This window comes from Pagrus pagrus, assembly GCF_965226575.1.
Source record: "Pagrus pagrus genome assembly, chromosome: 22".
Classification (NCBI taxonomy): Eukaryota; Metazoa; Chordata; class Actinopteri; order Spariformes; family Sparidae; genus Pagrus; species Pagrus pagrus.
In genome coordinates this window covers 995,427-1,017,417 of record NC_140204.1, presented here as the reverse complement: position 1 = coordinate 1,017,417, position 21,991 = coordinate 995,427, and the positions used below count along the sequence as shown (strand labels likewise).

General features: G+C 43.8%; 2 protein-coding genes across 5 annotated transcripts; both read right to left on the bottom strand.

Moving 5' to 3' along the window:
* Positions 1–6,414: 6,414 nt before the first annotated feature.
* Positions 6,415–14,607, bottom strand: LOC311251345 (sialoadhesin-like). Of its 2 annotated transcripts, XM_084343723.1 has the most exons (9): positions 14,449–14,607; positions 14,241–14,276; positions 11,076–11,184; positions 10,603–10,757; positions 10,062–10,301; positions 8,931–9,227; positions 8,114–8,359; positions 7,533–7,661; positions 6,415–6,800 (listed from the first exon to the last, which is right to left on the bottom strand). In XM_084343723.1, exons 1-9 carry the CDS (start codon positions 14,471–14,473, stop codon positions 6,718–6,720), a joined length of 1,320 nt encoding a protein of 439 aa, XP_084199849.1. In that variant the 5' UTR covers positions 14,474–14,607; the 3' UTR covers positions 6,415–6,717. The 2 variants fall into 2 exon arrangements, with proteins under 2 accessions (XP_084199849.1, XP_084199850.1); XM_084343724.1 differs by lacking the exon at positions 14,241–14,276.
* A 2,026-nt stretch (positions 14,608–16,633) lies between these two features.
* LOC311251499 (sodium/hydrogen exchanger 9B2) lies at positions 16,634–21,445 on the bottom strand. Of its 3 annotated transcripts, none has more exons than XM_084343959.1 (13): positions 21,291–21,445; positions 19,758–19,863; positions 19,502–19,672; positions 19,280–19,422; positions 19,060–19,187; positions 18,811–18,892; positions 18,529–18,622; positions 18,331–18,437; positions 18,107–18,256; positions 17,876–17,984; positions 17,610–17,746; positions 17,052–17,226; positions 16,634–16,959 (listed from the first exon to the last, which is right to left on the bottom strand). In XM_084343959.1, exons 1-13 carry the CDS (start codon positions 21,306–21,308, stop codon positions 16,874–16,876), a joined length of 1,506 nt encoding a protein of 501 aa, XP_084200085.1. In that variant the 5' UTR covers positions 21,309–21,445; the 3' UTR covers positions 16,634–16,873. The 3 variants fall into 3 exon arrangements, with proteins under 3 accessions (XP_084200085.1, XP_084200086.1, XP_084200087.1); XM_084343960.1 differs by having other exon boundaries at positions 16,634–16,956; XM_084343961.1 differs by lacking the exon at positions 21,291–21,445 and adding an exon at positions 20,456–20,575.
* Between the last annotated feature and the right edge of the window lie 546 nt (positions 21,446–21,991).

The following is a 21,991-nucleotide window of genomic DNA, read 5'->3' as shown; positions in this document are numbered from 1 at the left end:
AATTGAGGAAGATATTTTTCTAATCTTTTAGAGAGAGCTTTGCATAATATTTTTGTATCGCATCCCATTAAACTAATGGGCCTAAAAGATGAACAACTGGTTGGCGATTTGTCAGGTTTTAATATCACAGTTATCATAGCTAATCTTAACGATGGTGGAAGAGTTCCTGTTTTATATGATTCGTTAAACATATCTAATAAAGGTTGCGCAAGTTTCTGTTTAAACCTCTTATAAAATTCTATTGGTATCCCATCGGGACCAGGTGCTTTCCCACTGTTCATACTGCTCATGGCGTCATAAAGATCCTCAACTGTTAATGCCCCGTCCAGTGCTTCCTTTTCATCTTCAGATAAGCTCTGGAACTGTAGCTGATCGAGAAATGTTCGTTGTTGTGTAGCTCCGGCATATTCTGATTTGTATAATAGTTCATAAAAGTTTTTAAAGGTAGCATTAATTTCAATTGGGTCTGTTGTTAAATCACCTGACATTGTCTTTATACTGTTAATTGTTCTTTCGGCTTGCATTTTCTTAACCCGCCAAGCCAGTAGTTTGCTTGGCTTTTCACCCTGATCATAGTATGCTTGCTTGGTCCATAAGAGGTTTTTAGCAACTTTGTCAGTTGTTAGTTTATTGTATTCAGCTCTCATTACTGTTAATTGTTGATGTTTGTCCTCGTCATTATTTTCATAAAGATCTAATTCTAGTGTTTTAATCTGTCTTTCCAATGTTTGTATTTCCTTTTTGTACTGTTTAGTCTTTGAGCTTGTATATTTAATCATTTCTCCCCTTATATATGCTTTGAATGCTTCCCACCTTACACTGGCGGTTGTTTCATCCGTGTTCAGTAGGAAATAGTTATCTATGCAGGCTCCTATGAATTTAAGAAAGGATGGATCTTGTAACCAATATACCTGGAACCTCCATCTCTGAGAATGTTGAGCAAATATGCCTAAGCATATTTCCAGTGAGGCAGCTGCATGATCACTAATCACTATGCTGTCATACCAGCAATTTGTGACATTAATAAGCAGTTCAATAGATATTAGGAAATAATCAATACGTGAATAAGTTTTATAAGTAGAAGAGTGACAGGAAAATTCTTTTTTGTTTGGATTTTTTTCCCTCCATACATCAACTAGTCTTAGATCCTTCATGAATTCAGTCAGCTTTTTCCTTGTCTGTACGTGCGAGGTATCAGTTCCAGTAAGTCGATCCATTACTGGGTCTAACGAACAATTAAAGTCCCCCCCAAAAATATAAAGACCTTCTAAGGTGGACACAGTCAACAGTAATTTTTCAAAGAAAGACGGCATGTCCACGTTAGGACCATAAACATTAATTAGGTTAACTTTACGTGACATAATGCTTCCTTGTGCAATCACATATCTACCAGTTGGATCTTGAATAGTTTGAGTAATTTGGAATGGAACTGACTTGTGTATGAGGATAGCAACACCTCGAGCATAATTATTATAAGAAGAATAAATCACTTGGCCTGGCCATCTTTTTTTCAGACAAGGTATGTCAGAGGCCATCAAATGGGTTTCTTGTAAGAAAACAATTTTAGACCTGAGATGTTTCAACCTATTTATAACTTGTTTCAATTTAGTCAATTTTCTAAGCCCCCTAACATTCCAACTAGTGATCTTAATCTCGGAATTATTCACACTGATATCCTGATGAGGTTATAGATGTTGCTGATTCTGCCAAAACCATACACAAAAATATAACACACACACTGGAGGGGAAAAGAAAAACCGCGAGAACAACTAGAACAGTGATAACCAAAACGGGAGAAAAAACAAACAAAAAACCACCCCGTTGCATTTCCACTGAAATGCTTTCCCACACCCCCTTTAATAAACCAGCTCTGGGGGATGCTGATCCACTAATGCTGAGGAGCAGCTAGTCCGCGTGCCCGTGACCCTGGACAGAACAGCCATAAGTCCAAACAACCATAATGTCTCCTATTTTAATATTAACCCCTTTCTCTGTTCTCAGTTAAAGCCAACTCTGTTTGAGAGAAAAAGAAAAAAAAGAAAAAAAAAAAAAAAAAGAAAAGAAAATGCATTAAACAATGCTGTACCAGAAATAACGTTGGCTTATGTGTTGCACCACAGGAAATAATACAATAAAATAATTTAGCAAAATGATCCTGATTTTTATCATGATCCCTTATTTGAATTTCTGACCCCATCTGAAGGTTTGAACCATTCCTTATCTTTTCAGTATAACATTTAGCAACACTATCACAAAGAAACAGTCATTATTAGTCCCTGTATATCGTTTATGATACCTGAATCAACTGTTGTTTTTCTTCTTGGTGCGTTCAATGTCCGTCATAACTTCAGGAACTGTGTAACACGTCCGTATGGTCTGTACAGTCTGTTATGCAGGTCGTGTTATGCCTTGGTGGAACCTCTCGGCTTCTTGCGGTGTTGAAAAGAGATGAATTCTTCCATTGTGAAGCACTCTCAGTTTACAAGGATCATGTTGAAATCCTCGAAAGTTTCCCATGGCCACAAACTGCTTCACAACTGGGACAAATTCTCGCCGAACACGGACCGTTTCTGCAGACAGATCCTGAGAGAAAGAAAGCTTGCCGTCGTCGTGCATGATTTCTCGCTTCCTTGCTTCGCGATACACAAATTCCTTCTCCTGAAACTTCAAAAAGCGGACAAGAACTGCTCGGTTCTGGTTGGGTTTGGCCGGTGCCAGTGTGCGATGAACTCGCTCCAGAGTGAAAGTTTTATCAGGACAGCCAAGCCATCGCGGTAGCATGTCGTTCACAAAGTCGAAGAGTGGCTTATTTCCTTCAGCTCGTTCACGTAGACCAAAAAGCCGCAGATTCTTTCTTCTGCCTCGATTTTCCAAATCTTCTGTTTTTGACTCCAGATAGGCAATTCGTTTAGTGGCTGAGGCTAATGCCTCTTGAGTGTGCTGCAGCTTGTCTTCGGTTGTTGCTATACGTGCTTCTGCCTCTCCGATACGTGTTGTATTTGCAACCACGTCTTGTTCCACGTCTGAAAGTTTGCTTTCAATCGCCACAATTGAGTTTGCCACATCCGACAAACGGTTATCAATATTGTCCAGTTTTGATCCAAAGTCCGAGCGGAGGGACTTCAACTCTGCTAGCACATCAGCTATATTAGCCATGCTGCTAGCTTCATTAGCCACCGTCGTCGCTGGAGAAGTTGTCTCAACGATACTTGCCTTGCGTGCTCTGGTGAAAATTTCGTAGGGTTTCGATTCGGATGGTTCTGACATATCCAGAGCCGCTTTGTTTGCTCGAAAATTATCGGTGCATTTGTGGGGTTTTTCTAAAGTTTGTGTTCGGCTGTGTGGAGCTCTCAGGCTACGCCGCCATCTTGATCACAGTCACATCCGGCCCCAATATTGTAGTTAGTTGGTTACTTTTGATGTAGTAATGGTCTGTTTTTCATTTTTGTTTTCAAAAGTCCTAAACACAAGATATTGTACATTTATTCATGTAGTTTTGCACTGCTGTCAATTGTTAAAGATTGTTTTGCACGTTAATCCACTGATCTGCCAAAAATAGAATAAATATTTTGCTGAGATCTAACATTGTTTAAAAGTGTTTTTTTGCTTAATATAATCGCATGAGCAAATATAGGATGTATTTTAGAGGGTTTGTAATGTAACTGTTTACGAGACATGGGTATTCTGTTACAGTAAAACACAACATCACGATAATCACCATTTTTGAGGTAGAATTATCGCATTGCAGTTTATATGAATCAGCATTTGGGTGGAATATTACATAAAGTATAATTTGCATAATATTTAATCAATTCATATGGTAGAATTTACCCAAGGTTGAAATTAATTTGACCCAGCATTTGAATTAAATGTGTAACCCATCTTGTTGGGTTAAAATGCACAACCCAATGTGTTGGGTCAAATTAACTACTGCTGGGTTGGTCCAATAGTTACCCAGGCGTTGGGTTTAAAAAAACCCAAGTTGGGTTGATTTTGACCCAGGATTTTTTAGGGTGTAAAGAGAGCTTGTTGTGATGAAGTGTTGCTGAGGACAGGACAGGACAGTGAGACTGGTTGTGTGAGTCAGAGGATCCATCAAGCTGAGTTTGATGCTGTGAAATCAGACTTTAAGCTGCCGATGTTAGCAGCACACGTCTGTGAACACACTGTCTGTTTCTACTGACACAACATCACCAGACTCCCTCAACAAATGTAGCGATTTAAGAGTCGCTGAGTGACCAGAAACTCAACAAACTTTGTGAAACGGCAACGACAAATTCTGAATGATTGGAGCTTCTTGTGGATTCAGCAGTAAATGAGCAGGTGTCCATATTGTTCATGAGTTGTGTTTCAGGGTTTCATAACATGTTTGTCTCTGTGTTGAGGTGGAGCAGTGATCCTGCAGAGTCCTGTCCTCCCTGTGATGGAGGGAGGTGATGTCACTCTGACCTGTACAACAGAGACCTCCAACCTCTCAGCTGGTTTCTATAAAGATGGCTCCTTCATCAGGACTGAGCCTACAGGTCACATGACCATCCACCATGTTTCCAGGTCTGATGAAGGCCTCTACAAGTGTAACATCAGGGGTCATGGAGAGTCTCAACCCAGCTGGATCACCGTCACAGGTCAGGAGGTTCCCTTTGATCTCAGGACTCATTTCATCCACATGTTCACCTGACCAGGTGAGATTCTCTCTGCAGGTAAACCTACAACTGCTCAGTTTAACACCTTCAGACTGTTTGACCTCCACACCCTGAGTCCTTCTGCTGGTCCACTGAGGTCCAAACTGAACCATCTGTCTTTGTCTGCGTCATGTTCTCTGATCCATAAAGTCTCAGTCGGTAGTTCGGTCCGTGTTAGTGGATGATGATGTGAGTTGTCTGTTTGTTACCCTGCAGCCTACAGAAGCTCTGTGGTCGTCCAGTTTCCTGCTTCTGATGAAAAATGATAAATATTGAAATACTTTCTAAATGTGTAGATTTGAGTCTCTGTGGATTCTTGTATTTCACATTGTGACTGAGCTGTTTGTTTAATTTGATTCATAGTTACATTAAGTGAACTTAACGTCCTTTTTGTTGACATGCCCCTTTAATTTGACTTGTATTTCTGTTAAAGGAACATTAAAGTGAAAACTGATGATTTTAGACACTTTGCACGTTTCCTGCTTCTCAAACTGACGAATGCTTTTGCACAAAGACAGCAGCAGCTTCCTGTCGTCTCCTGCGAGGCGTCTGCTCTACCTGATGGTGATGTTTCTGTTCTTGTGGTGAAACGTGTTAACTTTTTGTGAACAGAAGCGAGCGGCTTTGTAAGTTTCCTGTTTCCTGTTTCAATCTATACGTGTTGTGCAGTCAGAGGAGAGAAACATTGTCTCAGTGCTGTCGCTAATAAAATGATGCTGGATCAATAACTAACTTGTCTGTTTGTTATTGTTAGTGTGTTATATAACCGTTCATGCATAAATTATTGTATCACAAACAGTAATGTTTTCTTTTTTCACTGTTTTCACTATTAAAACAGTGAAAAATCATTCCAATAACTTGATTTTCCTGCAGTGTTTGTTGTTTTGAAGGCGTCATGTAGACGAGGCCACCGTGCAGCTACAATATAAAGCGTTGAATCGTTTCAACTGATAAAAGCAACTTTTTTCAACTAAATATAGAAGTTAGAAATATTTTTATTTGACTGAAGACACATCTGTCCACTCCAGAGGACGTTAGATTAACTGTTGGACCTTCTCAAATAAAACTGTTAAGTTGTGTAAAGACGTCAAATGAAACTAAGGCATGAAATCATAAGTCATGAAGAGGCAGACGTAGAAAGTACATGTATGTCTGACATACAGAAGGATTAAGGCCAATATTAAAGACAAACAATTATTCTGACTTTTATTTCACAAGTCTGACTTTTTTTATATAAATTAAAAGTCCTGAAAATAAAATTTAAAAAAATAAAATAAAATATTGTCAGAACTGTAAAAAAGAATAAGAAGTCAGAACTGTTTTTTACAGCCGCCCTGATTGTCACATAAAATATTTACGAGGATCTGATGGAGCGTCCCCTCCAGCCTCCGCCATTTTGAATTCATGATGCCACATCTCAAATGAGAAATGTAAACGTGGATGAGGCTTCGCCACCTGCTGGTCAGAACATGGTACTCCACTAGAACCTCCACAACTATCTGTCGAGTGTCGTGGGTTTAAAAGATGATTGAAGTGTAAAGAATAAACACGTTTAATGTCATTATGAGACACTCGTAAGGACGAATGACAAACTTGTTTATCTTCTGCTTAGTAAAAGTCTCAGCATGTAACCTTTAAGTGCACAACACGACTCAATATTATAAACAAATGAAGGAACTCAAGGTTTTATTAAAGTCTCGTAGTCCAACAATAACTGTATTAATTATGCTTTTATCAACATTTACATCCTCTATTCATGTTAATAAGCATCTGATGTGGACTTACAGTGTCTGATTAACTGTTAACCAACACTTATTCTTATATGAAGTGTCACATGAGTCACACTGTTACATTTACAGTATTTATTTAACATTCACAACTATTACACCGAAACCATCAAGACAACAAAGAAACACATTAAAACATCAAACGATGAAAAACATCGAAACATTCAGACTGAAGTTTTGAACAAAATGTTGAATAAAGAGTAAAAAAGGAGCAACAAGTCAATTTATTACAAAACATAAACTTCAGCTCAGAAATCATGCTGGGTGGTGACGTCATCGTACGGCTGGTCCACCTCCTCAGCATCCTCGCTCAGAACCGGACCCTTCCTTCCTGCAGAGTCAATAATGAACGGGTCAATCATCTGATTGATGGTTTGACAACAGATTGTGTTTAACTAAAGCATGCTGTATAAAAAAAGTTCGATTGAGTGACTGCTGACTGGAGCTGGAGGGAGAGAACCAGAACCAGAACCAGAACCAGAACCAGAGTCTCTGCTGAGCGGAGACGAGGTGATGTTTTAAAGTTTCCTTCCTCTCTCTCTGACTCTCTCCTGGAAGTTGTAGCAACAAGCGACCACATGAAACACACCGTTAGCTTGAACATTAATGTGAGTGCACAACTCAACAGCGTCCAGAACAAAGGTCTAAACGTTTTAAGACTTCTTAAGTCAGAAATCTGACATATTTCTTCTTTAAACAACAGATGAACGCACACTGACACGTCCTTTCATCTATGCTAGCAGTCCTGTCAGCGTCAGCTGCATTTCTGGTGATAATCAGCTAATGTAAGCATGCTAACACGCTAAAATAACACGGGGAACATAGTAAAACCTGGACACAGTGTTGGAAGCAGACTTGAACAGAGAGAAAATAATTGAATCGTGCTTCTAGACTTTACAAATGAACAGCAGACAGTCATTTCTTGGGTATTTGGGTATTTTCATACCCGGGAAGTCGAGCATTTTTGGCTTCAAGACACCAATCAAGGAGTTTTCATAGGAATGAACATGGCTCCGCCTCCAACACTGTGTCCAGGTGTAATAGTAGGGTAGGTCAGTGTTACCTGTGAGCATCTGACGAAGTAACGGCACCATGAAGTAAGTGGAGATGCAGTACGGAGCGATCTTCAGCACGTAGCAGATCCCTTTCAGCACCGACAGCCTCAGAGCTGCAGTGGACGTCTCCAGAGGATCTAGACAAACAAACACACCTGGTCAGGTTAACGTCTTAAAAGACATAATGAGACACAGTTCAGCAATCATGGAAGAGGGATGAGCCTCTGCACATCTGAGCCGACTTTGAGATGAGATTTAGTTTTTACAGTGAATCCAAACCAACAATCACAACGTTGGACAACAATTAAAACATGAAGCTTCACTTCAAACATGCAGAATTACAGCAGCGTTATCAGTTCATATGGGTCGGTTCAGGTGGAGTCAGGTCGCGGCTGGTCGGGTCCATTTGGGATGAAGTCCGGGTGAGTCACAATTGGTTGATTCTAGCGCAGTCGAGTCAGATCGGGTTGATTTAAGTGGAGTCCAGTTGGGTCAGGTCGGGTCGGTTCAAGTGCAGTGTGGTCGAGTGTGATTTGGTTGCAACTTGATCGGAGCCTGGTCACCTCAGGTCGGGTCCATTCACACTAACCTAAAACAAACAGCTCGCTGGATGAAGACTCTGCATGACCGCTGATGTTACACTTGTAGAGGCCTTCATCGGACCTGGAAACATTGTGGATGGTCATGTGACCTGTAGGCTCAGTCCTGATGAAGGAGCCATCTTTATAGAAACCAGCTGGGAGGATGGAGAGACCTTTGGATGTGTTACAGGTCAGAGTGACATCATCTCCCGTCCTCACAGGGAGGACAGGACTCCTCAGGATCACTTCTTTATCTGAACACAGACAGTGAGTTGGTTGCATTAGTGATTAGCTTTTAGCCAAGATAAATGCTAACTGTACGAGTGTTAAACTAGTTTATCCAGCTTGTTACTGCATGTGCACTGATTGCAGGTGTAACTGTTTTGTAGCTAACATTAACTGAACCAACTGGCAAAGCTAATTTTAGCATGCTAATATTAAATAACAGAAGAGGTCAGCTGGAGCTCTGCTCTGAGGTCAAACTTGATAAATGCTGTTTAATAATGATTCAGTCTGGAAGAAACCACAACAACCCTCAAATAATCAAACGTTATGCTAGTTGCATTTGAGGAAACAACAAATGAATGTCAGTTAGCTTAGCATAACCACATATTTCTCAGCATCCCAGAAATCTCCCGCCTCAAAACGTCACCCTCCCAGCAGACCACAGGGGGGTGACAGAAGGATGCACAGGGACACCGAGCGTAACCGCCATGTCCAAATAGCTAACGACAACCTTCATCTGCGTTAGTCTGCAAACACTTCAGCTTAATGTTTTGATGAATCAACAGGAGAAGGTTTTGTCATTGGTCACTGCTCTCCTACCGAACACCGTGAAGCTGACGGAGTTGCTCCGCTGCCTCGCAGGAGACTCACACCAGTAAACTCCACTGTCAGTCTTCTTGACTGTTTGGAGGATGCAGCCAACGTTGGTGGGAGTTCCCCATTTCGTTCCACAGGTCTGAAGGCTGAGCTTGCCATGCGAGCTGGCGGTGTTCACGGCCCTCATGACCTCCCATCCGTGAGAGCGGCTGTTGTCACCACAGGTCAGAGTTACATTCTCATACTCGTACAGCTGAGACGAGTCTGGTGACACTGAGAGCGAGGCTGGGGGAGAATCATCTGGGGACACAGAAAAAGGCTGATCAGACCTGCTATCAGAACATCTGTCCTGAGCGATCCGATCACACCGGTACAGCTCGGAGAACAGGTGTGTTCGGATCACTTAGACCACATTCAGAGGTGGTCTGAGCTGAGTGTGACCACACTGAAGGACCGCTGACTCCACTGACGTCCTCTGAGAAAGAGGAAGAAGAAGAAGAAGAAGAAGAAGAAGAAGAAGACACAACAACAGGCAGGATGGATTACACACAGTCTGAAAATGTAAATGACATGTCTGGTCTCTGTTAACCTGCTGATGTTAGCAGCAGATGTTTGTGACCACACTGTCTGTTTGAACTGATCCAACCATTGAACTAGTAACCACAACATCACCAGACTCCCTTAGAAAAATGTGTCAGTTTAGTGAGTTGTTGAGTTGGAGACACTTTATAAACTGTGTGAAACTCTGTCTCTGACTGATTCTGACTGATTTGTTCCTTCTTGTAAATTCAGCAAATGTTCTCCATGAACTTCTGTCTGTCTTTGAGGAGAAACATGGAGTCTCGAGGACGCAAGTTAATTTCAGCTGTGAAATGTCGGACTGAGCTGAACACTGATGGATGGTGATACAGCCTCAAAGACTTTCTGAGTGACTTCAGGGGCAGTTCCTCTTACCTCCACTAGATGCTGCTCAAAGAAAAGGTTGAAGCCACAAACTTCTCTGCAGAGTCAACAGCTCTCTCCTCAGTACATACATGTAATATGAGTCATTCACTGAAGGTTACATTGTGTTTTATAGTGTTCCTCACATGTTCTACAGGACATAGGAAGTGAAACAGAGATCCTGGTCTTTACCTTTCATCCCCAGCCAGCTGGGTGGAGACTCTCCATGACCCCTGATGTTACACTTGTAGAGGCCTTCATCAGACCTGGAAACATGGTGGATGGTCATGTGACCTGTGGGCTCAGTCCTGATGAGGGAGCCATCTTTATAGAAACCAGCTGAGAGGTTGGAGGTCCTTGTTGTACAGGTCAGAGTGACATCACCTCCCTCCATCACAGGGAGGACAGGACTCTGCAGGATCACTGCTCCACCTCAACACAGAGACAAACTACAGCACTTCATCCACCTTCACACTGTCTGATCAACAGCTGCAGACAGAAGCTGTGCTGAAGGATGTGCTGCTGGCTGGATCATCTTACAAACCCTAATTCACTTCCTTCTATCAGTTCCCATTTAAACAACTCATGTGAATCAGAACCGGCTGCTGACTTCATAGACTCATGAGTCACACATGTCGCATGGATTTCAAATCTGCGGATGAAGAAACATCCAGAAACAGGAAGCAGAACAGGAAGTGTCCAGGAGTCTCATGTGTCATGTTATGAATCTTACTGGTGACAGTGATGTTGATGGCGTTGCTGCTGTCTCCGTGTTTGGACTGACACCAGTACACGCCGCTGTCGGACAGTTTGGTGGTCTCTATGGTGCAGACGGAGGACTCCTGGCTGCCCCAGTCTTTACCACACTCGGACAAAACCTGTTCTGAACTGGGAAACACAGACACATGACAGACACCATCAAATCACAGTAGATCTGTTTCAGTACAGTGGACTGTAGTGAAGCTCTGGCGATCGCGACTGATCCTGTCAGAACTTCAGTGGTGGTCCTACCCTCTCACTGGAGCTGAACGCGCCCTACATGCTCATCACTTACATCTGAATGTTGTCTGGGTCGGGTCATCAGAGATTATCAACAATCACAATGAAACCAGAAAAACCTTCAGAGAGAGTCATCGTCGAGGGAAGTCTATCAGATTTATTGTTGATGGCGTCAAACCCAAAGCAGCTTGTTGATGGTGAACTAACCCATTTGTGTATCTCCACACTGTCCACTGACCGGCGCCGTGCTCACAGCTCACAGTCATCTTCTTGTACTCGCTGAACTGAGACACGTCGGGGCTGACGGTCACACGGGCTGCAGGAGACACAAACACACCTTTACTCTGTGAACGTGTCAGCTTCTTCAGGACATGCAGGTAAAGAGTCTGTGCAGAGCAGAAGAGGCGGAAAGCAATGGCTGAAATGCATTCTGGGAACCCATCGGGTATCATCTGACAGTGATTTGGGCCTTATGAGCTCATTTAGATATGGTTCTTATTAGGGCTGAACGATAGATCGTTATCGTATCTATATCTAGATATGAACATTCAAGATATTAATATCGAAAAAGCAACGATATAAACGATATAGATCCCCCCACCCCCAAAACATGAATCATCCTCCATTATTTGGAGGTATTTTGGATTTAAAAAGGATGATGTAAACCAGAGCGAGGTGTTGTGCAGGTCGTGCTTGGCGAAAATTGCGACAAAGCAAGGTAGCACAACAAACATGTTTCACCACCTGATCAACACCATCGCGTGCTGCACTGAGTGTATTGCAACGAGAGAAACACCGGGGACTTCTCAGTCATCCCAAAAGAAGCCCAAGCAAAGTTTGATTGCTGATGCGTTCAGTAGCGTTACACCGTATGAGTCGACGTCCACCAGACATAAAGACATTACAGACGCTATAACATACTACAATGCAAAAGACATGGTACCTGTGTACACAGTCTCGAAAGAGGGCTTTAAAAAAATGGTTCGGACGCTGGACAAGCGTTATAAAATACCATTGAATGTTGAATCCGAGCTCCGTGAAATCGATCATGTGGTCAAACCGGACAACCGAACCTTACATCAGTTTAACGGTCCATTTTGATGACTGGCAGTGAGTTCTTACCAATAAAACTGCACTTTCCACATTCTTTTGTATTATGATGTTCTCCAAAAGCAGAATGGGAGCCAGAGCCTTCAGTTATCAAGCTCCTCTTCTGTGGAACCATCTTCCTGTTTTGGTCCGGGAGGCGGACACCCTCTCTACCTTTAAGAGTAGACTTAAGACCTTCCTCTTCGATAGAGCTTATAGTTAGGGCTGGTCCAGGACAGGCCCAGGCCTGTCCTGGCCCAGCTCTTAGTTATGCTGCTATAGGCCCAGTCCGGGGGACAAATGACACACTGAGCTTCTCTCTCCTCCTCTCCTCTCCATCTGTATACATTATGCCTGTATACATGCCCCATCTCTGCATGTCACTGACTTGCTTCTTCCCCGGAGTCCTTGTGCTTTCTAGTCCTACAGGCTCCCTTGGATCCTGGCCGCGCCCGGGTCGTGGATCGTGGATGCGCCCACTGCTATGGCCCTGCCTGATCGTGGATGCGCCCACTGCTATGGCCCTGCCTGATCGTGGATGCGCCTACTGCTATGGCCCTGCCTGACCGTGGATGCACCTACTGCCATGGCCCTGCCTGATCGTGGATGCGCCCACTGCTATGGCCCTGCCTGATCGTGGATGCGCCTACTGCTATGGCCCTGCCTGACCGTGGATGCACCTACTGCCATGACCCTGCCTGACACCCACCACTACTGTCGCTAATATTAGTCACATCTGTTACATACGTTCCACTACTATTATCGTACTGCATTACTACATACCATCCTTGCCATTGATCACTACTACTGTTATCACTAGTAATCACACTTCCATGTGCATTTCATTGTTGTTGCTGTGATGCCTCTTTATGTGCTTTCATTCCTGTCAACCATCCATTATAATTGAATACATTGTGATCTCGTTGATCTGCTCTGTACATGCGACATCTATTGCACGTCTGTCCGTCCTGGGAGAGGGATCCCTCCTCTGTGGCTCTCCCTGAGGTTTCTTCCGCATTTTTTTTTCCCTGTTAAAAGGGCTTTTTTTTGGGGGCAAGTTTTTCCTCACTCGAATCGAGGGTCGAAGGACAGAGGGTGTCGTCTCTGTACAGATTGTAAAGCCCTCTGAGGCAAACTGTGATTTGTGAATTTGGGCTATACAAATAAAATTTGATTTGATTTGATTTGATTTTTCTGAAAAATGCTTGGTTTTCACTGAATCCTTAGTCATATCGTATCATATCGATATCGAGATATCTGGCATGAATATCGAGATATGAAATTTTGTCCATATCGTTCAGCCCTAGTTCTTATGAAGACATCAGTCTACAGAGATCCATCGTATGTCACAACACAGATTACTGTTGGCTTCATTTCCCTCCAACATGCACTGAAGTCAAAGTATAAATCAAAATATTCAAGTACAACGTCCTCAAAAGTCGACATAAGCTCAGTACTCGAGTGAAAGTACTTAGTTACTTTCAACCACTGATCATGTTTGTAAAATCTTAAATCTAAAGTCTCTTCTGTTGTCGGTAAATGAAGTGAAAAGTAGAAAATGTCTGAAACGCAGTGTGAAGTCCTCAGTTTGAAACATGTCAGCATCCACTCACTCTTCACCACAGGAGTTCAGACACACTGAGGAGTAACAGTCGGTGACGAGCTCCAGCAAACACATTTATGAACAATGTGTATGAACAACATGAGCACCAGGAAGCAGCTGTGAACGAGGACACTATTATAGCTACCAATGTGTGAACCTTCATCAGCACCTCCTCCATCACTCGACCGTCCAACGTCACATCTCAGAAGGACGTGTGAAGCTCCCACAGGCTTCAGACCAGCCTACACCAGGTTTCTCCTGGATCTGATCTGATGAGGTGACACAACATCTACTGAACTTTGTCTGCAGTGGACACTGACTTTACTGGAAATGAGTTGGCTGCTGGATGGAAACAGGAAATGATCAGTGGTCTCTGGTGTTGACGTTTGAGGTTCAGCTGTGTTTCCATCCACCCATCACTCAGTTACTACGACCACGAGAGAGAGAGCGCCGTCAGCTCGCACACAGGCTTCATTTCAACTGATGCTGAGAAGGTCATACTGTCTCTGCAGCAAGCGAGCGGACTTCAGACAACAGGAAGCGATGAGCGGTGGGCGGCCAGCGGCAAAAACACATCAAAGTTCAGCAGAGATGTTCAGAACATACGAACATTGAGAGCATGACACCAACCTGAACCAACGTTTACGCTTCAGTCACACAGAGAAACACATGAAACTCACCACGACCGTGTGCAGACGTCCAGGAGGCCATCAGCACTGAAACAACGTCACTCATCAGTGTGTGTGTGTGGACACCAGCTCACACACTTACATATTATCATCTGTTTAATGTTTAATAACTGCTGAAATCACATCGAACAGTTCAGCGTCCTGATTCTCTTCAGCAGAGTTCAATAATAAACACACCTGCAGTGGTGAATGTACTTACAGAGGAGCAGCAGAGTCGACTTCATGTTGTCTGCAGGCTGAAGCTTCACTGACCGTCTGGTAGCAGATGTGGTTTATTTAACATCCTCTTCTCAAACCACAGGGAGGGTAGGAGGGGGTGTGAGCTCTGCACACCACACAACAAAGACACACTATTAGTTTATCAAACTCAGTTCTGGGATCCAAATATCCAAATGTCTCCGATGAATGTTTAATGTCTTGTTTTTAATTGTTCCAAGTATCTTTAAGCATCATGCTGTTTGCTGTCACCTGTTCATGAGCAGCGAGACGCAGGAACCAGAGACGACGCTCACATCCTGTTTGTCTCATCAGAAGTGGCCTCGTGTTCTTTCACCTCACGCTGAGCAGCTGCATGAAGGAGCAGCAGCCAACACCATCATACAGAGACATCCACTCCTGAATCCTGACTGAAGAAGAACACGCACTTCTATACGTCTCAACACTCACGTCATTTATTTACAACTTCTTAGACAGTTCGACAATTCAGGAAAGGTGCTGATTAGATGAGATGAATGCCTCTGTCGTGCCTGTATGCTAACATGAAGCTGCAGCTGGCAGCTGGGTATCTTAACTTAGCATGAAGACTGGAAATAGGGAAACAGCTACAGCCTGGCTGTGTTCAGACATAAACCGATCAACCTGGTTCGCTGGTTAGCATCTTTATTTGACTTCAGTTTAGGCTTCTCCGTTCCCACAGGCTCACACAGATGTTAGCTTCTCTAGCAGGCTAACAACAGTGGTGGCTTCATCGACAGGCTCACAACAATGTTAACTTCTTCACATCAAGGTTAGCATCCAATCTGACAGTCTAACATCGGTTTTAGCATTTTGTCAGGCTAACATCAACGCTAGCTTCTCCAACAGTCTAACTCCAAACGGGATAACATTAGAGTTGGCTTTTAGAAATGGCTAACATCAATGTTTCCTTCCAATCTCCAACAACCTAACAACAACGTTAGCTTCTCAAACAGGCTAACAATAGAATAGACACACTTGTAAACTACAGCGAAGCCGTCAGTAAATAGTCATGGTTTTACTTCACATAGTTGTTGGTGTTCAGTTATTTATAAACGGTAGTTTAAAGGAAATAAAACTTGAATCTAAGCTGTATATTAATTTCTGTAAGCAGCTCAGAACTTGACTAAACATTTGTGCAGTTACGTTGAGTTAAGAACCAAAATCCTCTAATTATTCTGTCCTGAGCAGGATGAACGTCTGCCACTACTTATACCAGAGCAATGTGGCCTGTAGCTTTTTGAAATGACTTCTGTCCGACAGTGTGGCTGCTTGTAGATGGCTGCAGTGTGGTCTGAGGTGTGAGGAAGAAAACTTGTGAAGCAAGCGACAGGAAACACTCAGAGACAGACTTATATCTGGTTTTGTAGTTGCAAAAGGTCCTCGTTCGCTTCTCATTGCTGTGGCCACTCTACCAGAAACCACGTCTCACTTGATTTATTACGTCACTAATCAGTTTCTTCAACACAGCATAATGTTCAGTGTTTCGTTAAATAGACGGTAGAGCAGGTAACGTTTAGGGCGGAGCTACCTTGTGCCTGTGTCAGTCGGATCCAATCAGCATATCCTCCCCAACACCACCCTGTCGTCCAAATATGGTCATTTCTGGTGCCAAAAACAAGATGGTGACTTAATGCTAAAAACAAGATGCTAAAACATGGCCTCTAAACAGAAGTGAAGAAACCAATGGGTGATGTCATCGTGGGATCATACTGTATGTTGTTTATATGTTTTGGTTGTAAAATATGAATCTGTGAAGCTGACAGATAAATGTGCGGCAGTGAAAATTCAAGTAAATAGAAAAAGTAAAACAAATCAGTTACAGTAATCGATTAACTGCACAAAGCTTCTCCTAAAGGGATAACAACAGTGTTAGCTTCTCTACCAGGCTAACATCAATGTTAGCATCCAGTCAACAGGCAACAACGCTTGAACCGTCTCTGGCCGTTAGCTCCTCCAACAGGCAAATATTAATGTTAACTTCTCGTTTTGGCTAAAATCAATGTTAGCTTCTCCCAACAACAGTGTTAGCTTCTCCACCTGGCAAACAGTGAAGTAAGCTTTTCCAACAGGCTAACAACAGTGTTAGCTTCTTCTCAGAACTGCTGCTCTGTAAAGAGGTCACATTTTATCTTTACTGATAAGTGTTTATTGAGCATTAATGACAGAGCAGTTATAAATCACGTCCTCACAGTAACTGTTGTAAATATTAATCTTAGTAAAGGAAAAAGAATAACAGAAAACCACAGAATATATAATATTATAGTCATGAGTCGTACACAGCAGAGGTTACATACGTACAGCAAAGATATTTTATAAAACATATCTTCAACTTCAGAAGGTTAACTTAAGGTGTATAATATATAGCTTTATTTGTCCAATCAGACGCTTCATAGCCTGCTCTCGAGGGTCCCGTTGTCTTTGTCATGAGTCCCGTTGACACTCAGAGTTGTGTCTTCGCCTTCCGTCTCATCTGCTGAGATTAAGATCAAAAGGTTCGTTAAATGTGATTTAAAACCATCAAATGTAGAAAGACCAAATGTGTCAGGTGTGGATGTGTGTGCTGACCTTTGACCTGCCGGGCCAAGAGACGCGGTCCTGCCAGTCCAATACCCAACGCTCCGATAGGCGCTGTGGTCAGGATGGCTAACACGGCCAACGTTAGCACGTCCAGACCGAACTTTATTAAGGTCTCATCCCCCTCCTCCCTCGCCATGTCCAGCGCCTTGGAGCCAATAGCAGCCTGATACAAAATAAACAAGTAAGCACAAACAAAGATATTATTGTTATACTTGTTGTTACTGATGCCTGGACCTTTACCAGTCTCTAGGACATTCAGGAGGTTCTACAGGACCTTTAAAGGTGCTAATGATGACTGACGAGGCTCTACATGTTGTGTGGGTAGTAAAAGGAATTGTTTGTTTTAGTAGTTGTACTACATGTTTTAGGGGTTCTATAGGAGGTTCTTGTGATCGCTGATGAGGTTCTAGAGGTCTTACAGGTAGTTGTAGTGGTCCTTTAAAGGGTTCTAGTCTTCATGGAGGAGGTTTTAGGGGTCATTTATTTGGTTCTTGTCAGGGATGAGGGTCCAGAGGTCCTATCGTTGTGGTACACACACATACGGACCTGTACGGTGGCTTTAGGCAGCCAGGCCACAGAGATGAAGAGTTTCTCCTTCAGGTTGAATCCTCCGAAATGAACCAGCAGGAAGGTGACGAGCACTCGGATCACCAGACCAATACTGATGCAGGCCAAACCTAGACCTGACCACAGACACCAGACCAACAGAAACCAATCGTAGTTCAAATTAAAGTGTTTGGTCCCTGGTCCACTTCCTAGTACTGGGACCAGGTCCAAATTGTATTCTGTTTGTTTTCGAGTGTGGTTCTTACCCACTGTGCTGGGGTTGAGCTTTGCTATGGTGATCTCTGCTCCAATCAGACCAAAGAGGAGCGGCTGGAAGACGTCCCATGACCGGCCCACCATGGCTGCCACCGGAGCCTGGACGTAAAGACACACAGCAAGCTCAAACAGCCGGGACTGAACGGGTTCTGTGGTATCATCAGTTCAAAGACAAGCTGAAAGAGATGAGTCCAGGTGTAAGTGATCGGGATGTGGTTTACCTTGTCTGTCTTCCAGCCCAGAGCAGCCAGGAAGGCCAGCACCAGCGTACAGAGACCACCAGCTCCAGCAAAACCAATAACATGACTGACGAAGACGGAAAATATGGACAGACCCAACAACATGAGGGTTCTCCTCAACACCAGGTCCTCCTGCAGGGAGACAGGCAGGGGTTTAAAGAGTGGATTCAGCCGCATTAACATTTAGCATAGCGTAACACACTCACCATGTCTTTGCTGGGGAAGCAGCACAGAAACAGACCCAGGATCAGCCCGGCTATGACCCCTCCCACCACCTCCAGCAGCCCCTTCAGTATGTTCATCCAGGTAGAACCTGCAGGACACACACAGCACATAGACCAGAACAAAGTAGAGCTGAGCAGAACAGAATCAAACAGAACAGAGCGTGGTTCTCCTGCACAGACCTGTAGAGAAGGCGATCCCCAGGCAGGTGGAGAACCCTGTTATGGCCAGAATATCATCAAAACTCCCTGCAGCCATCAGCAGGGTGGGGATGCCCTGAACAACGACACACAACGTTAATGACACATCACACAGTGGACCGTGAGGAGGTTCTGTAGCTGGTTCTGGTGTGTTTTCATGACAAGCCTACACAGACAGACAGTTTACAGGGACTGGATCTGCTCACCTGCTCCCCCTGGTGGCAGAGAATCACCTGTGATCACACTAAAGACTTGATGGTTTACCTTCTCCACTCCGTATCCTTCTCTCTGCAGGAGCAGCATGGAGGGAACCACGACCGCCGGAGACACTGCAGCCAGGACAAAGCTACACACACACAGACACACACACACACAGACACACACACAGAGTCATTTTTATGTATTTTCAGTGCAATCTTACAGATTTAGACAGATGTGTTGATTTGGATATTTATCTTTAGTGTGTGTGTGTGTGTGTGTGTGTGTGTGTGTGTGTGTGTCTGTGTGTGTTACCCCAGTATGAAGCCCCAGACCCAGGGCAGACCGAGCAGGAAGTGAGAAACGATGGCGACGATGCAGGCCTCCACCACACAGGGACCGATCGCAAGACGCACACACACCGCCTTCAGACGACTCAGCGCCTGGATGGACACACACACGCGTGGTTACAGAGTATGTGCAGTATATGTATATCTTACTGTGTGTGCGTGTGTGTGTGCGTGTGCGTGCTCACCGAGGGGTCCAGGCCCAGTCCAGCTCTGGTCAGGATGATTGACAGGGCGATGTTCCTCAGAGCTGCAGACCAGTGAGTGTCGATGTAGACGGCGTCCGTTATGTAGGGGACGTTACGCAACACCAGGCCTGCCAGCAGCATACCTGCCACAACATCTGGATTAGTGCCTTTTTATTCTTACCTGCAGACTGGACCGGACTGGTTTCACCTGTTGGGTCGTACCAAGTAGTGGAGGGAAGGGGGGCAGCGTGGGCAGCTGGATCATCCCCACCAGCTTCCCTCCGAGCACGGAGCAGATGAAGAGGATGACGAGGCCGAACAGGTTTCCTCCAGGTAAACACTCGCGTCCTGTGATGGACCAGACAACCCCGAAGAGCAGCGCGAACAGACACACTGCACACACACACAGACACCATGAGCCTTCCTACAGCGCCACCTGGTGTTTCTGAGGATTCAGTGAATAGACTCAGTTCGTTACCTTTAGTGACGAGCAGGCTGAAGAGTCCCGTCGGTCGAGGACATCTGTCCTTCAGGCTGATGCAAGACGAACAGCAGGAGGACGAGTCGGCCGCGTCCATCTTCATCTGAACACACAAACAGATTTACTGACATGCACACTGGTGATGTCATCAGTCCATATTTGTACTGTGTTGACGTCAAGGTTTTCTCTCTGTTGATGTGGATCCAAACGTTCCACTGATTACTGGAAAAACAGACCAATCAGGCAGAAAAGACCGTTCTGATCCAGGCCGATCAGAATCAGTTGAATCTGTTCAATACACCTGACACCTAATAATCATAATCATGTCATGTTTTTTTTTTTTGGCTGTCTGTCCCAGAAGAAGAAGCGATCGCTCACAACAATAAACAACATTTTAATCGTCATTAAAGTTACATTCTCATCAAAACAATCGCTGCTTTGTCAATAAGACAATCGACAGCGGGTCGGGCCTCACATCACAGCCAGCAGAGACACGTGTTCCTGTTCCTCTTCCATCTTTAAAACCCCGACACATTAATCCAAAACTAAAGTAAATGGACCCTTGTGAACTCTCAGGTTTAGTTTAGTGTTTACACTCCTCATAACTCTCTCAAATGTAAACACACAGACACACACTCCTTGAACCGGTGCAACTTTGACCCACCAGGCCCGCTTGAAGCCCACTTCAAACAAACCTCTATAAATCACAGTGAAGCTGCTCAGTGTAAAAGCAGAACTCCCCTGAGAAACTTCATGTTTTAACTTCTCTTCAGTATCACAGTGATCCAGTGATGGTTGTCTGTACATCCATGAGGTCACTGCTAACAGGAGCTGCTAACGGCTAATTCGGCTAACTTTAATGGCGACTGTTTCACTAAAGACACAAAACACATATGTTTAGACCCGGGGTAACTTCCACCTCCAGAGGATATCATGACTTCTGACGTCCCTCCAAAACAAATGTCCATAAATCTACTTAGAAATCGGAAACAAAAGACCATTCAGAACTCCCTTAAGAATCTTCACGTTTTAAGTTTTCTTCAGTGTCACAGTGATCCAGTGATGGTTGTCTGTACATCCATGAGTACACTGCTAACAGGAGATGCTAACAGGAGACGCTAACGGCTAATTCGGTATATTTTTTTAATGGAAACTATTTGCTAAAATGTAAACAACTATAGAATAATGTTTCCATGGCAACAACAGACTTCCTGTTGCTCAGAAAAAGGTTTAGTTTTTAAATAAAAAGCAATAAATCCATTAATATCTTGTCATTAGCGTTTTGCTCTCTCAGGTTATATTGTGACATTATTAACACTCAGCTGTCCACAAACTTCTGGCCTGAATCTGTTGATGTTGCACGTTATACAGCTACAAACACACACTTTCTATTAATAGTTCAGGGTTATCTGAGCTCTGTGTGTGTGTGTGTGTGTGTGTGTGTGTGTGTGTGTGTGTGTGTGTGTCTGTGTGTGTGTGTGTGTGTGTGTGTGTGTGTGTGTGTGTCTGTGTGTGTGGTCGACCACTCACCCCGGCAGTGTCGTCCATTTCGTCCGTCTTCCTCCGCGGCAGGACGGTGATCTCTCTCTCCTCTTGAACAACCTGAACTTTACTCCCTCGCTTTCACCACAGCCAGGTGTGTGTGTGTGTGTGTGTGTGTGTGTGTGTGTGAGAGAGAGAGAGAGAAGGTGAGTGTGAAGGAGTGTGTGTGTATTTGAATTAGTCATTAAAACACATGTGGAGTGTGTGAGAGGGAGAGAGAGAGGGAGAGAGACAGAGAGAGACATAAACAGTGAAAACAGACTTTACTGTTTCTCCACAGAACATTTCTGGAGCTTCACAATAAAACAGAGTTGCAGCATTTTCCTAAACAACTGAAGCAGCTGGAGATGATTTAAAACAGGGAAACAACCAAATGGTTGAAGTCTGCAGGAGAGACGAGGTCACAACCCGATCTGAGGAGACCATATTTACACCCTTTATTAACATGAAGTCTTCACTGGAGCTGCTGAGCTAACGGAGTTAGCGTGCAAAGCTAGGAGAGTAAAATTCACATCAAAAGTCTCATAACTGTCAAATTTAGATTCAATGTGACATAAAACTCTCCAGGATGTCATCATCTCTGATGTCCCTCCAAAATAAAAGTATACTCAGACACCAGAGACAAAAGAAACAAATCATCATCAGGAGGAGACGATGGCTGAGCCTGACTTTATATCATCAGGAGGAGA

What these genes read in the sequence shown, in the direction of transcription:
- LOC311251499 (XM_084343959.1), bottom strand. An exon ending in CCCCTTCCCTCCACTACTTG is followed by an intron (nt 19,423 to 19,501) that starts GTACGACCCAAC and finishes ATGTTGTGGCAG; the next exon opens with GTATGCTGCTGGCAGGCCTG. An exon ending in AAGGATACGGAGTGGAGAAG is followed by an intron (nt 18,623 to 18,810) that starts GTAAACCATCAA and finishes GTCGTTGTTCAG; the next exon opens with GGCATCCCCACCCTGCTGAT.
- LOC311251345 (XM_084343723.1), bottom strand. Translation starts at nt 14,473, where the DNA reads ATGAAGTCGACTCTGCTGCTCCTCT. An exon ending in GACGTCTGCACACGGTCGTG is followed by an intron (nt 11,185 to 14,240) that starts GTGAGTTTCATG and finishes TGTCTCCTGCAG; the next exon opens with CCCGTGTGACCGTCAGCCCC. An exon ending in CATCAACATCACTGTCACCA is followed by an intron (nt 10,302 to 10,602) that starts GTAAGATTCATA and finishes CTCTGTGTTGAG; the next exon opens with GTGGAGCAGTGATCCTGCAG.